This window comes from Xenia sp. Carnegie-2017, unplaced genomic scaffold (genome assembly GCF_021976095.1).
Source record: "Xenia sp. Carnegie-2017 unplaced genomic scaffold, XeniaSp_v1 HiC_scaffold_20, whole genome shotgun sequence".
NCBI lineage: Eukaryota > Metazoa > Cnidaria > Anthozoa > Malacalcyonacea > Xeniidae > Xenia > Xenia sp. Carnegie-2017.
Window position 1 is genome coordinate 14,048,583 of NW_025813483.1, and position 15,565 is coordinate 14,064,147.

At 33.7% G+C, this 15,565-nt stretch overlaps 2 protein-coding genes across 2 annotated transcripts in view; both read right to left on the reverse strand.

Annotated features, from left to right (window-relative positions):
- The window catches only part of LOC124441743 (thyroid adenoma-associated protein homolog), a 29,270-nt gene extending 28,890 nt beyond the window's left edge, over positions 1-380 (reverse strand). The window contains 1 exon segment of the mRNA XM_046992210.1: positions 294-380. The gene's annotated coding sequence lies outside the window, so the exon portion shown is untranslated.
- Positions 369-15,436, reverse strand: LOC124441342 (inositol hexakisphosphate and diphosphoinositol-pentakisphosphate kinase 2-like). Its single transcript, XM_046991790.1, is given in 25 exon segments — positions 369-759; positions 1,748-2,076; positions 2,908-3,030; positions 3,779-3,952; positions 4,268-4,865; positions 5,059-5,173; positions 5,883-6,010; positions 6,442-6,514; positions 6,771-6,856; positions 7,190-7,254; positions 7,791-7,938; positions 8,820-8,886; positions 9,330-9,445; positions 9,713-9,857; positions 10,505-10,598; positions 10,601-10,642; positions 10,862-10,965; positions 11,405-11,492; positions 11,495-11,595; positions 11,742-12,043; positions 12,164-12,325; positions 12,820-13,165; positions 13,535-13,625; positions 14,293-14,440; positions 14,855-15,436. Coding segments are annotated over 24 exon segments (3,699 nt in total). The 5' UTR covers positions 14,942-15,436; the 3' UTR covers positions 369-759; positions 1,748-1,780.
- Between the last annotated feature and the right edge of the window lie 129 nt (positions 15,437-15,565).

Below are 15,565 nucleotides of genomic sequence, written 5' to 3' on the forward strand. Positions count from 1 at the left end.
AGACGTTAGGGGTTTAACATCACCATAGTGTATAGTGTACTATATTTATTCCTTATTTGTGCGAAAATTCTATTGTGCTATGCAATGAACATTGACATATTGATATGTGATTGCTATGCATGATTTACATGTACACTGCAATGATTTGTTTGACATTTCACAGAAAAATAGTTGCAGTGAAGAGAGTACTTCATGTAGAGTAAATGGCTATACGACATTTAACGTTATGCATCAATCTTGCACCCACCATATTTGCTAGTACCCAATAACATAACATCTAAAGAGAAACTTACACTATATCAATGACACCTTTTAGCACATTGTGCTGATACAAAGCGGTCAGTTATATCCACAATTTTCTTCAAACCTTTCAACCATACTCAAACCTTTCAATTCTATTTTGTTGAGAAAAATATAGACTTAGATAATTACTCCAGAATGCGATCAATGTAAAACTAAAGTAAAATAAATTAAAACTTACAATGTCTTCTCTCAGACACCATACATGTATTGACCGCTAAGCTGTGCCACTGTCCGCAAATCCCAACCTACCGTTGCCAAGAGTTCTTTTTTATGGTTACGCCAGTAAATATTTCTCCAAAACTACGAAAATACACTTGAGATGAACCCCCTTCAATTTCATTTGCAGATTATAAATTAGTTAATAATCAATTGGAAAACGAGATTCTCTTCTCCACAGAAGTCCAAAGGTTAGTACTGTTTTGATTGATTTTTCCCCGTTGCTCGTGAACTTTTCGCCTGAAAATAAGAAAAAATTTTCATAAATGTTCTACGTACAGCGATAATTTTTATTACTTGTAAATGTTTTATTGTGATGTGGCTTTATCAGTTTTTCAGCTTGCAACAATAACGTAACGTTGTGGTCGAAAATTCAGCCTTTCCATTTAGCATACAATATTTGCTTGATTTTTATGAAAGTCTGTCAAAATTTCCTTGAAAGTAAATTTTCTTCAAAACATCAGGAGTCTTGCTCCAAGTGCATTCAATTTCATGAATGTATAACAACAAAATTCTATTTTGCTTCCATAATTATTCGAAATTAAAAATAATTGCTATCCAATTACATATTTATTGATATTTTTGTTCAAACGTTTAGGAGACATAAACGTAAGACTTTAATTCTTCAAGAAAAACTTCTTTATCTTCAACAAAAAGAAGTGATAACACACGACATGCTGAATGAGGTATTGAAACTTGTTATTTAAAAAAAATACATAAATTTATATTTGGCAAATTATTATGGAGTTGAAGACTTTATTAAATGAGAATGTACATAGACAAATCAACGAACAAGTTAATACTGATAAATCAGTGGTTCTCAAATTTTATATACTGACTGAAATAATTTGTAAATAGGAAAAGTATTGTAAGTTGTTAAACGTGAAAAGTTTTTGTATATTTTATATAAATTACGCCATTCATTTTATTTATAATTAATATTTTACTTGTTATTTATTGACAGCTTACGGTAAATATGATTATCTTTTGAAGACTGGTAAACTATAGATGCAATTGAAAATTGCCTCAATTTTTAAATTAAACAGCAAATAACTATGAAAAGAGTCTAACAACACGTTAAAAAATGTTTTTTTGACGAAACTAACTTGCACTTCAGACATTTGTAAAGTTTATACTTCTCCACAGCTCAAATGCATAACAAAGCCAGAACAGATTGACAATCAAATTGTGATTGATGATACTGAAAAATTTTAATGTTTAAGAATACCTAGTTGTCAGGTTGCAGGTTGTGTCTTTGTAATCAATTATCATTGTAACTCTCGTTTGCTTCAAATTCCTTTATATCAATACCATCTTTTCCTTTTGGAATACTCTCTGCAAGATCCTTAACGAGAGGTGAACTTCTGCCTTCACTTTTCTTGTTTTCTTGTTCTTGGGACTGTTTCCAAAGTGTTTGCGGATCAGGGGTGAGGTCCGGTTCAGTGTAACTACTGACCTCCTTTAGAAAATTTTCCATTTGCTTAAGCGGTATGGCACTGTGTAAAGTTTTCAATGGATGAATCAACGATAAAACCGAATGCACCTCTCCTTGATGTTCTATAAAAATGTAAAAATACGGTTTCAAATAGTTACGAAAAGCAGACAAAATTTTTCTAACTTTTTCTAACTGGGCGGTGTCGCTGCATTGGCTCCCACTAAGGAAGTTATATAAAAGTAAAAGTGAAAAGTGAATATCATTTTTTGTAAATATATACCCGATACTTTCGCTGTCAAAGACGAAATTTGAAACATGTCATCACTAAAACATCAGTAGAGCATGGTTATTTTTATATTTTACTAATATTTTACTATATGCTTTCTCTCTACATTGTATGAATCATGCGGATACAAAAACTGGCATCATGTTTTACATTAAATAAAGGAAAATTTGTAAATTAATCAGTGAAAAATAATATTGTTCAAAAGAATCATACATAAAATCCATGTAATATTACAACTCACCATGGTCACAACTGGAAAATGACAAGAAATGTTGAATATAATTCACCTTGTTGAAAGTGACAGGAATTTTGATTCAAAAGCCATTTTGTCGAATGTTCAGTTTGCATTCCAAATTTTACATTTTTATTAATTTACAAATATAGGATTTATATTTTTACGAAGAAAATATAGTAATTCTTTTGGATCAGTAAAAAAGCAAAAATATGGCCTTGGTTTCCTATTGAACAAAGTATCTTCCGAATACAGCACCCTCACAACACTATTTTAAATTAAGAACTTGTTATGGCCTAACATAGAAAGTGCCACAATTATATACTCTTACTATTTATAGTTCGGGCTTAATAAAATCACCTATCTAATATTCCCTTATTTTTAGAATCTTATATTATTTGCTCAAAGATGAATGATATAAAAAAGTGTAAATACCTGTTGCATCGTGCAAGAACGTTTCCTCGGTAATCGACGCTCTCTTGCGGGTAACAACATTCGCCATCGGTACAGCACTTTTTAGAGCCAACTTTCGAACACCAGGAACGGAAAATACAGGACCTGGTGAAAAATTAAAAGTACTATTGACTTTGCAGATCCAACTTTATAAACAAAATAAATCTCTATAGCTCATTAAAAATTTTTACATTTAAACACTTTCGATTTTGATCCAACATCTTAATGATTTTCTCACTGACTTCGGCAGGTTGACATTTTACTCTCGATCGTTATGGAAATATTTCAGTGTTGCAATCCAAATGCTATAGAGCTTTGCAGTTAACGCGGTAAGAAGTGAAATATTACAAAACCTTCATTCAAATATGCAGTTTTTCCTTATCACTTCTTAACCATAGTATAACCATTAAAGAATGGCAATATAAATTAATTGTGTAGAAGCAAGAAGTGATCAAAGTTGGCCAATTTATTATAGTCATCCGCAATCATGACTATATAACTAGTATGTAAAAATAGTCTTGTGACGTTAATTGTAAAAGAGATAGATTCAGTAGACAGATCCTCATTTCTGCCACCTTTTTATGCAAATCCATAAGTTTTTGAGATCATGAACACATTGGGTTAATTTTGCTGTCGTGCATGTGTGAGTACATAAGCCATTATAAACTGTGTGCAATAGATATACAACTGGAATGTTTTACAACATTGTCCCGAAGATCAAACTGTTGTCCTTCCATGTAATAAGTTTTCCTATTTCGATATATCTATTTACTCGACTAGTTCAACAAAAATTTTAGGTAATTTCTAACTAAAAGTTGTCATGTATTTTAACTTCAAATTACTATTCACTTACCAAGAGCCGAGCGTAGACTGGTTACACCTCTTTGACTCCTTAATATAGACGGAGAAGAGATGGTAGAATGTAAAAAGTGATCTTGAGATTTCTCTGTACTAGAAGTCTTTGAGTCATGCAACAACGATGAGCGGTTGAGAGGTTTAGACAACTTTGGCCGACCTGGAAGGCACTCTACAACAACGTAGATAAGCGAAATAGTTTAATGAATAAGAAGGAATTTAAGTTTCTATTGGTATTGTTGTTTTCTAAAGTAACAAGAGAATTCAATCGATACTATTCTTTGATAATTTTAAAATTTCCAAAGTTAAAGCTTTATCTTTATCATGAAGAAATAACAATGGCTTTTTTTCTCATTCTTCTAAGATCATTGTTGTATAGACTCAATTTCAAAAATAAAGATCATAATAGAATAGCAATACATTTACATAGTTGCTCACGTTTACCCCAGATTTTAATAAAAACCACGTTACACATCACACAACTTACCTAAGGACTTGGAGATAATTTTGTAGTTATCTGAATCACTTCTGCCAACGACATCCGTCCTAAGTCTAGTTTTTTCCAAATACTCATGGCATTCAGACATAGACCTGGCAGCTTTGCTTCTGCATGGAAAAATTTCTTTTTTCTCATCTTCGACACCAGATAAAGTTTGTTCAACTGGCTCAGGTGAACTGCCACCACCATCAGTCGTAAATTTTCCATCAGTTTCAACACTCTTCGATGAATCTGAAAGTGATCCATCCTCGTCTCCACAAGGCGATTTCCTTTTTCTTTCAATTGACTCTGCTTTACAATTTTTCAATCTATCATTGTCCTCGGCTCGTTGTGAAGTCATTTCAACAGCCCTTGGATTTGTAATATTTTCTCCAGTAAATGCAGTACTTATGGAATCTTTTCCACCATCATCCAATAGAGACTTCACACCTGGACTAAAGTGCAATTCAATGTGGAATCGTTTATCCGAATTACTATCTGCCTGAGGATCCTCGTACAACATTAGAACAGTTTGTGTCATATAGTTCAACTCGGGAACGGCGGAGAAATATTCCATGGTCCGTTTCCAGAATTCGTCAGAAACATCCTTAAATGGAAAAAATGTAATGTGTAGTGTAATGAGCATATAGCGGAATGTTTCTGAAGACAAAGAAAGCGTACAAAATCATTTGAACAAACCAAATTCAAACAATTTGTCCCAATACACAATAGTACATCACAACCGCTTGCATGTACGCAAAAACACAAAGCCTAAAGATATTAATCAATGTTTAACTTACATCGCAAAGATTGCCATGTCTAATGGCGTTAATCATTGTATGAATATGACTTTCACTTGTGAAATAAAGACGTGTTCTCACATGACGATGAGGAGTAACAATGTCGCGAGAATATCTGTAAATAAGGAAGAAATCATTTTGATGAAACTTATCACTTCTCTCTATAATATCCTTTCATTTTTAATTCATGGCAATCTCTATCAACATTATTTGTGTCCGATGTGCCAAAGTGGCCATTCATTCGTGAAAAAAAGAAGACAATTAGTGCAGTGGCGGATTAATATAATACAGCATAAATTGATTTACACACAGTGCAGTTTTCCGTTTATTTTCTCTACATATTTGAAGAAAACAATACCAATAAAAGGTAAATGAAGTATTAAGCGGGAAAAAATTATGAATTATCAATACAAGAATGAATGGGTTGAGCGAACTTTGACGTCATCTTCAGAACAAAAAACAACAGCATATCCGACAATAAAATCATGGAGACTACCTTGCCATCTGTCTAAAGGTTGATTGAGCACACACGGTAATATAAGATAAAACATACTCCAAATAGCATCATCTTGTAAACTCAAGATTCGAGTTATATTAACAAGAGACATTCTGATCTTTATTGAAATGTTGGTGAAATACACAATGCAAAGTACAGTTCTTGGTTGTGGTGAAACAAAAATCAGTTAGTTGAAATGAGGCAATGAAGAAATATACAATCGTACAAACTTTATGATCGAATAATCGATGCCAACAACGATATACAAACGAGGCTGTCATCTCCTCGAGGGTGCTATAGTAAGTGTATAAACTGGAGGTAATCTTACTTTGGATTCAAACGATGTGTTGTTTCTGATTGATCAGCATGACGTAAATCACCAAGAAGTTTCCTACAAAGATGTTGGCAAGTTCGTCTTGATATTTTCATTTTCTCTTCTGCTGTAATGCCATATTCCTGAATAAAAAATCATTTGCGGTATTAAACACATGCAAATCATTGAAAAAGTAAAAATTTAAGCCAACCTTAAACATGTCTAATATATTTTTGATTCGTTTATATCTTTCACGACTAAACTCTCACATTTACTGTTTCATGTATCATGAACAAACACGATAAATGATTAATTTGTCATGTTTTGTTCCTAGGACGACCAAAATTTAAAGTGGCCCTAAATCTCTTTATCGTTGTATTACAGAGCAGGAAAAACGATTTTTAGCAGGTTACACCATTGCGCCTAAGCTGAAAGCATTTACAACATACAGCACAATGCAGTACAATTAGCTTGCAGATCTTACTTAACCAGACCGTTATAGCATGTCACAAGAAACGAACTACTGCTCCCATGCAATGACGAAAGATCGAAATTTTGTGATTATGGTACTTACTTGAGGTATAACAACATCTGCCAAAGCTTTTGCACATTTGAATAGCTCTTGTCCATCGCGCAAGTTGAGCTGTCTAAAATTGTGAAAAACTAACGTAATACAAATCTTAATAAAGTAAATGGTTTGAACCCAGGAGTATCGTTACATGTTTGTGGATGTAGATTGTAATACAGATCTAATGCCTTTAAGAACTGTAAATCTTACTCCAGATTAAAGCGACATGCCCTTATTTGAAAACAATTACAAGCAGAAAATTAGAGCAATTTGGAAGTTAAAACGACGATTTTTTAGAAACGTTTAACTGTTGTGAAATATATACATAAACTCACTTGTTGTGAAAAACGTCATACTTGATGCAATCGTAAATATCAGGAATCAAACTGATATCAAATTTTCCATTTCGTAGTCTAAAATCCTTTGACAAAAAAATATTTTTTCAACATCTTTAAAAATAATAACTACCATAGTTTCAAGCCCGTTTCTCAAATCCTTCGTAGCACAAAGTACGAGTTTGCGGCCTTAAAAACTCGAGCGGTAAATCATGCAAATTTCCAGGCTTAGATACTAGCATTTTGTATTTCATGATTTAAGTATCGTGCATCTTATATAGGCAGGCATTTTGTTTTTTTTCAGTATATGGCTGTACAATATCCATGGTTTATAACATGATGAATAAGTCAGAGAGAAATGATTCACAAAAACAATAAATTGTCTTTCTAAATTGGATTTAAGTTTGTTGGATTGATACCTTTTCCAGTTTACTCCAACGATGGACCATCAGATCCAAACATTCGTTGTGATAAAGCGACGGATCTACAATATTTATGTATAAATTAAGTAAATAACTGTCTGGCTGATAATCGAAAAGACACTTACAAAAGATGCATCAAAAAGAAATAATGAAAAAAATAATAGTATATTTTTTACGAAAGACTTTATATATAATTATTTTAACTGTTTAATTGAGGACTAGCAAATTTAGTATTTATCATCAGACAATGTTAACAATAAATAAAATTTCAATATACCAACTACATTAAAAACAATAAAATCTAAACGTTATGAAACTAAGGCAAAAATATCGAATGTAGTCTACGTAGAATTTAAATTAATATGTTGTGAAAAATATTAAATGTTAAGAACGCGCAGTCTTTTGCTCATCAAAGCGTTGTGAAAAAAATCGATGTCAATTTATTCACTCAATAAAACAAATACACAGTACTATGCATTATCCTACAAAATTTCACCATCATATTTTCAATCATCCTAAATGATGTGATGACCATCGAAATACAGTAACGCCCATACATCAAAAATACATCATCTTAGCAACTTAAATCAATACGTACCTTGTGGATCCACATTAGGATCTTTCATCTTCTCACGAAGCTGAGCAGTCAATGATTGCACAAGAGTATGTAATCTTTTACACATCTTGTACGGATTCTCAATGAACTTAAGAGCCTGGATTTGCGACAAAGAAGAAGTAGGGACTATCTAAAAAGGAAATTAAAAAGATGTATATAAACTATCATAGAAATTCAGGTCAATTAAATTTATTTATAACGAATAGCGTATGATGTAGCGTATGAAGAAATCAAAGATGTTTTTTGGCAGTTTACAATGGCAATCGTCCAAATTTTATTTATTCATAAACAACAGAAAACTCATTACTCCTATCGCCCATGCATTGATTTCCTCATCTTTTGTTCATCTCCTTTTGCATAATACTCCTTCCAACACACTCAAAGATTTGCATGTATTATTATGTAGCTCACTCATTCCAGTGTCTACGCTGTCATAACAAGCATTCTTCCCCACACAGCTTTTCAGTACCATCACAGCACACTTATCCAACCTAAGCTCCATTTTAATATCTCTAGAAAACGCCAAAACAACATCTATTAAACTCTCCAATTCCTCTTCCGATTTACGACACAACTATAGATCATCAATTACGCTAGAGGATGACTAACTTTTGTTTTATTCCTATACCCACTATTCTCTCTTTAGTTAGTTAATCAGAGGAATCATATCTATTGTATATAATGGAGAAGAGCAAATAAGAAAACGAAAAGTCGCCAAAAGCCAATTTTAAACTCTTTTCGTGTCTACACTCGAAGTACAATTCTCGCACTTCACTCACAACCAATAAAATTTTCCTGTTTATCTCTTTCGCGCAAAAAGGAGTTCTGCGTTTCTGCTCTTTAAGTATTTGTCTGAAAGGATAATTCCACCTCAAATCTCTTTTTCTTGTTTCTCATGCATGTTTTACCCGTCTTATTCTTTAATCTTTCCTAAGTTCACTTTTCACAATATTCTATGTTTTCAATCTTCCCATCTTTCTTTTATCTTCTTTTATTTACTCACTAAAGTACCGTTTTATAATCTTCTTCCACCAAATCTTTATCCATATTGAAGAACTCGTGTAGACGACCTTTTATTCTAAAAAAAATTTTTTAAGAGAAAAAATTACCAGAATGGATACAAGAATGAAAGCACTTTTCCAACATTAGTTTTAATGAAATTCGAGGTTCGTTAATGGTTTTAAGTCTTGACATTAACCATAGCCACGAAAAATGGTTATGACATGATTAGTCTTTGACCTAAGACATTATTTCTTTACTAGCAATTCAAAAAAGTGCAATAAGTGAGCAGCGCTAAATAATAATATGTAAGAACTTATACTTAATTTATGAAAATTAAATAAAAACTGTCTTTTTACATACCAATGATTATATTTTATCTGAAGTCATTGTTAGTCTCACTCACAACAGTGAGACATTGCTAAAGTCTGCTTAATTTAGTCAAATTTATGAGGTTCAGCATATTAAGCATTGAGAAATTGGTTCGAAAAAATTAAATAATAATACATCATGAGAACGTACTTGAACGTTAGGTTTTGTGGATCGGCAATAGTGTCAAGCATCTTAGTCGCATGTTTGTCACAGCGAACGAGATGAACCAGAATTGGAGTGAGCTCACCTTCTAAGGCTAACAATCCCTTTACACACAGAAAACATGTCGTAAGTAACAACACATGAATATACAGGAAAAGGAAACAAAAATGGAGGTACCAACGAGTTCAACAAACAGATCAATACAAAGGAAACTCAAATTTAAAATAGTTTATTTCCAATGAAAACACAGGAATGAAGAAGATTAAGGTAAATTTTTGCAAAGTACATCAGTGGACATTACACAGGATACGATATCTTTACGGATAATGCGTAGAATATAAAAGCACAATTCATGCTTATTGTTGCTGTACCTTAACAAATGCAGCCGCTGTCATTTGAACTCTTCCTTCATCAGATGCATAAATCTTCAAATCATGTCTGTATGTGCTGTGAAGCCTTAATAGACCACACCCTGGTAAACTGGCATACTCCCCTCGACCACCAGGATACATACACCTGAAATATTACCGGCATGATTGAATAGCAGATTTTCATCAAGTATAATAAAGCAATAACCAGTTGACTTGACTTGATAAAGACGTGGTTAAAGCCCGTTCACACGATCCGATTTTGTCAGATCCTAAAAAACGGATCGAGTGAACACATATAAAGTGAGCCTTCGATAGTCAGATCCGTTAATCTAAAAAATCGGGTGGAAATAGAACTTGCTCTATTTTTATCTGACATGATCAAAGGAATCCGACTAGTCGAATTACATAAATTTGAAAAAGACCTGGAAACAAGAACAAAAATACGAAAAATATATCGATAAATGTACTGGATAACACAAATGGCTGTTCACACGACTATAAATATCCAAACGAATATAAATATCAACAAAATTATCGGACCGTCTGAGCAAGCAACCAAAAGTCGAATTCGAAACAATCGGATCGTGTGAACGGGCCTTTAGAAGGAAAAAAAGAACATAGGTCAAATATAAAGTCTGCAGGCAATATATTGATCCGATATCATAGGTCAACATAGAAAACTTTTTCACGATAAAGAGCTCTCCTTAAATGAACAACGTAAAACTCTCACACTAGAAAGTCAATTGATGACTTCCATTCGATAAAGGCCGAAATAGAGTGAAGAAAAGTGACCTGCAAGCTTTGCCCATTTCAACAGCCTGTTCTCGTCCAAACGGTGTTAATTCACCACCCCATTTCATAATCAATAATAATGATGGATGGCGAACAACGTTTTATCATCTTCTGTTTCATCGCTTGATTTGTCAGCGCCTACACAGATAAAGAGATAATATTTCATATTTTTGCTCACAAAAAGAGCTCGTTTTTTTGGCAGCAGTTTTATGTAAAAAGTCATAGAGCAACTTGCTGCGATAGACTGCTTATATTTTTCAAACTGACGCTTTATTTTGTTGGGCATTAATTTTTTTGATGGGTAAAGACAATAAGTTATCTGGGGTAAAGTGTTAATACTTATACCTGAAGAATAACCATGACGCCCGCGATCCTCAGAGAGACATACTTCATGTTTTTCGCGTGAGTTTCCTAAGAACTTGAACTGAATTTTACGATTTATGCCAGAGAAATGGCCATACCTAAACAATAAATTAATGCAAGACAGTAAACTTTCTCCTCAATTACTCAATTGTTCTTTACAGCTGTACACTATTCTTGAACAGTAGAGAAATTTGAAAAACATTTAGACTCCTTTAAATGCCATATTATAAACCATGGATCTCAACAGTAACCATAAGAATCAAGGATAGATCTCAAAGTCGCATAAGGCAACTATGTATTATTCGTTACGTCAAATTTCAATACAAGCATTTTTAAGGTTTATTTTAGGGTACCTATCCCCAATCCTCGGACCACTTCCAAAAACGCGCTGCCGTGAAACAAGATGGCGGCAATTGATTGTGAACGCATTCATGTAAATTGATAAAAGATTTTTGCAACAATCTTTTTTAAACATGATATTTCAAACACAATAAATAGATAAAACCGTACCTAACCCTCAGTCATTCATGCACTTACATTTCAAGAACACTTTTAAGTTGTTCAAGTTTATGTTGGGATTCAAATATTTTTTCTCGGGATCATGTTGCTCCTTTGCGCGTTCCAACAAACAACGCACGATGTTCAAGACTTCTTGAAGTTGGTTTGGTTTCTTCAGTTTTAGTTTACCATCATTTGTACCACCATACTTGTTGAACAGTTCAAAAAACCTGTACCATGAACATACAAGTAAATTCAATTCTGGTAAATTCTTCCGTGAAAGAGCAAGGTCATTTGTGGAAGTTGCATCATAATATAATCATAAAGCATACGAAGCGACCATAAAGACTAACTGATCATAAAGTTTTCTACTCACTTCTCATTTCTCACTTCCATTTTCATCTTCTGCTTGGGCGTTCTGTCACCATGTCTAATGATTGCCATGACACAGCGTAGTTCAAGCATTGACTCCTCAGTCGTATCAACGAATGGCGTGTCATCAATGGCAAGATCAGGAATAGGGAGCTGTGGGGCAATCTTCTGTAAGATCATATGACCTAGAACTTGCGAGCAATCTTCATAGTACTTCTGAGAAGTCTTTACAAAACTGAATCCGTTCACATCACAAACATAGGACATTCCATTGCCTCTCAGAAGATCAAAACCACACACGGTTTGCTGATAAAAAATTGGAAAATCTCAGTAAGCAGATAACTAAGAACACTTGAAATTTGAATATTATCAAAATTTACTGCTGTTCGTGTGCAGGAAAACTAGCGGTTATGAACATTCGCTGACCTTAAAAGCTTTGCAAACTTTGTTGGCGATTTCCTTTTCATAAGCTGAAAGAATAATGGGGTAACGGATCTCTTTTCCCTGATAATCACGTTCAACTTTACCATCAAGCGATGGAGATTTTCTTGCTTCAGCATGTACGTATTCGGGACCCACAGTATATACCTAAATAATACATTAAATTTCATGGGGAAATGCAACCAATGTAAACATGTAAGCATATTCACATGACATCCTTTTGAAAACAGTGATACGTATTTTTAATTATTATTATGTTATTAAAACCTACAGTATATTTGATATTGTGAGGGGAAAGGAAATGTATTTGCATGGGCCTTCACTAAAAATGTTTTTATACGTACACGTACGTACCTATTCTTTCGCTATATTTTGCATTATTTCGCTAAAAATATTTTCATCAAATATTCGGTCATCATCAACGGTCATCACACGACTTAGACTCGTGTTATTGTTTTGCAATCATGAAAAAACACAAATTGAGCATTATAGCTTGATCAGTGATATATAAATGATTAGTGAAAGCCTGAGACCGACGGTTGACAGTTTCAATTCACACAAATTTCTCTCCTTAAGTTTACATAAGCGTGCACACGTTCAAAGCATCGTGCACACGTTCAAAGCATCATACACGCACGAACCTTAACATCTGCCCCTTCAGTTGGCATGAAGTTTTCATAGATAAAAGATCCAGTTCTGCGCACGCGACTTTGGTCGCAATAACGACTGCTCAGACTGCCAATCTTTCTAAACAATTGTTGACAGCCACCCCCAGCATGTGACGGAAAATAGATATATACATCATGATCTTCAGCATTCAACGGCTTCTCCACGAACGGTTTGTGAAAGACTTTATCGTGAACGCGAATCGTATCTTCACTCTCTTGGAAATTAGGATCGTCACAGACATTGTTTATGTCTCTTCTAAGAACAGCATGACGAGGAACAGGCACGCCAACTGCTTGTAACATCTCGTAAACTTTTAACCTAAAATATCGAAAATGAAAACAACTGATATCTGCGAGCTCCAAATAAATATGGCTCTTGACTATTTGTGTTTAAACCCTGCTCAAACGATCTTAACATGTTGACTCGACGTTCGTTAAACCTGTCTTACACTTGTTTAGTGGTGTTAACCAATGTGTGCAAACGCTCTCAACATGTTGAGCTTTGAAGACGATAACACATAGGACCATGCATAGGATAAAATATTCCACGATTCCTACCAACTGAGTACATACAATCTAACAAACACAGTTCAATGAGTTCAGATTTGAAGACATTCAACAACGTTTGCATAAATTGTGTACATAGATAATTCACTTTTCAATAAAAATCTACAACACGTCAACATACCTGTCATGTAAAACATATTGTGATTCCAAATCATTGAGTAAGAAAGGTTTACGCAATTCACTGTACTTAATAGCTTTGTCCAATGGAAAGCCTGAAACATGGAAGCAAGATAAATCAATATTCCTCTGTCAAGGCATTGAAATTGACAAATAAAGAGGCGTTTGACATGAAAAAAAGTTATAGAAAACACGACGTAGCTACGTCATATAAGATCCAAAGTTATAAAACAGAATGGAAGGAATACATAGAGCGTCACATTAACCAATATATAAATAAAGTTTCAAATTTATTGCAGAGATTAAAGGCATCGTTGTACTATGTCCACATATACAGCATCAAATAACGTCATTAAACTATAAGCCACACAACTAACTAACAACATTTTTTATGCAATTAAGACACGACCAACAAGATGATCTAATTGATCTGCCCAAAACATGAAAATAAATTGATTAAGACATCATGAGATAAACTACCAGAAGAAATGAACTTAACAGAACTCGAAAATCAACACTCATTATGCTTAAATAGCTAATTGTATTATTCCCAAATACTCTGACTCCAAATAATGTATAAATCACAAAGTTCAAATAATGCTAATTATACAACATGTGCAGTAAGTCTTATGTTTTGGAGTCAATAAGACATAGCATCTTGCCACATCACAGGGAGTGTAAGGTATAATAACTTTTATCATCAATTTTCTTAAGCTACCACTCGGGAACATATATTTATACATACATACAGGCAACATATACCTTTTGAAAAGAATGAAATCAATGCATCACATATTGGCCAATTTTCGATTGGATGATTCAGTATTACATCATCAGAAAAAACAACAATTTCAAACATTTCAAATTTTTCAAGACGATCAAGAATCTCTCTCATTGGCCGAGAATGGCTCTATAAGTGAAATGTCAAATTTGTAATGTCAAAAATCAGAATCCAGGGCTTGGGGTTTTTAAGTTAGTAATACAAAACAGACAAAAAAGTGCATTGGATTAAAATGGGGGGAGAGAAAACATAATTTAATTTAGGTACATAGGAAAAAAGGGGGGGTGGAAAACAATTAAATTCACGTACATGAGGGGGGGAAACATAATTGAAATTAGGTACAAGGGGAGGGGAAAAGAAAACTTTGCTTAATTTAGTTCAACAATGTATCATCTTCCGGATGTAAAATTACATTTGGAGAGATATCAGTCATAGCACGTCTAAATTTCATTGCTTTTAAAATGCATGTTTTTCGAAATTCCTCAATTTTTTAACAAAATAATCTTATCATAAACAGAGGCAACTATTTGCTGATATAGACACCTTTTTATTCATGGCACAAATGCCAACTCGTATGGTTATCTTGTCCACAAAGTCGAGTTCTTCATTCACGGTGAACTGATAAGCCATGGTTTACATTTATCAAAATCCAAAGTTAAAGATAATGTATGGGCAATTATTCCGTCATTTTATCCAGTCAAAAAATTCTTTGAAGAATTGTACGGTAATCATCTGAAAAGGCCAGAGAATAAAATGGACTGCAACAATTTTAACAACACAAGTTTAACGTTTTTATTTCATAATTTATATTTGCACGTGGTAAACTTTGTGTAAGACAAATATAACGTGCAAAGTTGTTTTCTTTCTTCTTTATCACATTTAGAATTCCTCAGTCATTGTCAGTCATATTCCCTCTACATATGCTCATATTTCTCAAACTCTTCGTTATTCTTATTGTGGTTGCTAACATGCTATGATATACTTTTTATTTTTCACAGAGATCAGAAGATGTCCCTGTGCGTCGATTTCCGTGTATGACGTAACATCAGTGCTTATCAACCTTCATAATTTGTACAGACATTTTTTGCAGTCGGATATCCTTCCTGACGACAACCCTTTTAGTCGCCTTTTACGACAAGCAATCATACCACGGTGCTATTCTGCATACCGGTCACCGTACGGTAAAAGGATAATGGATAGGGACAGGCAGGGATACCACAGTGCTATTCTGCATACCAGTTACCGTACGGTGAA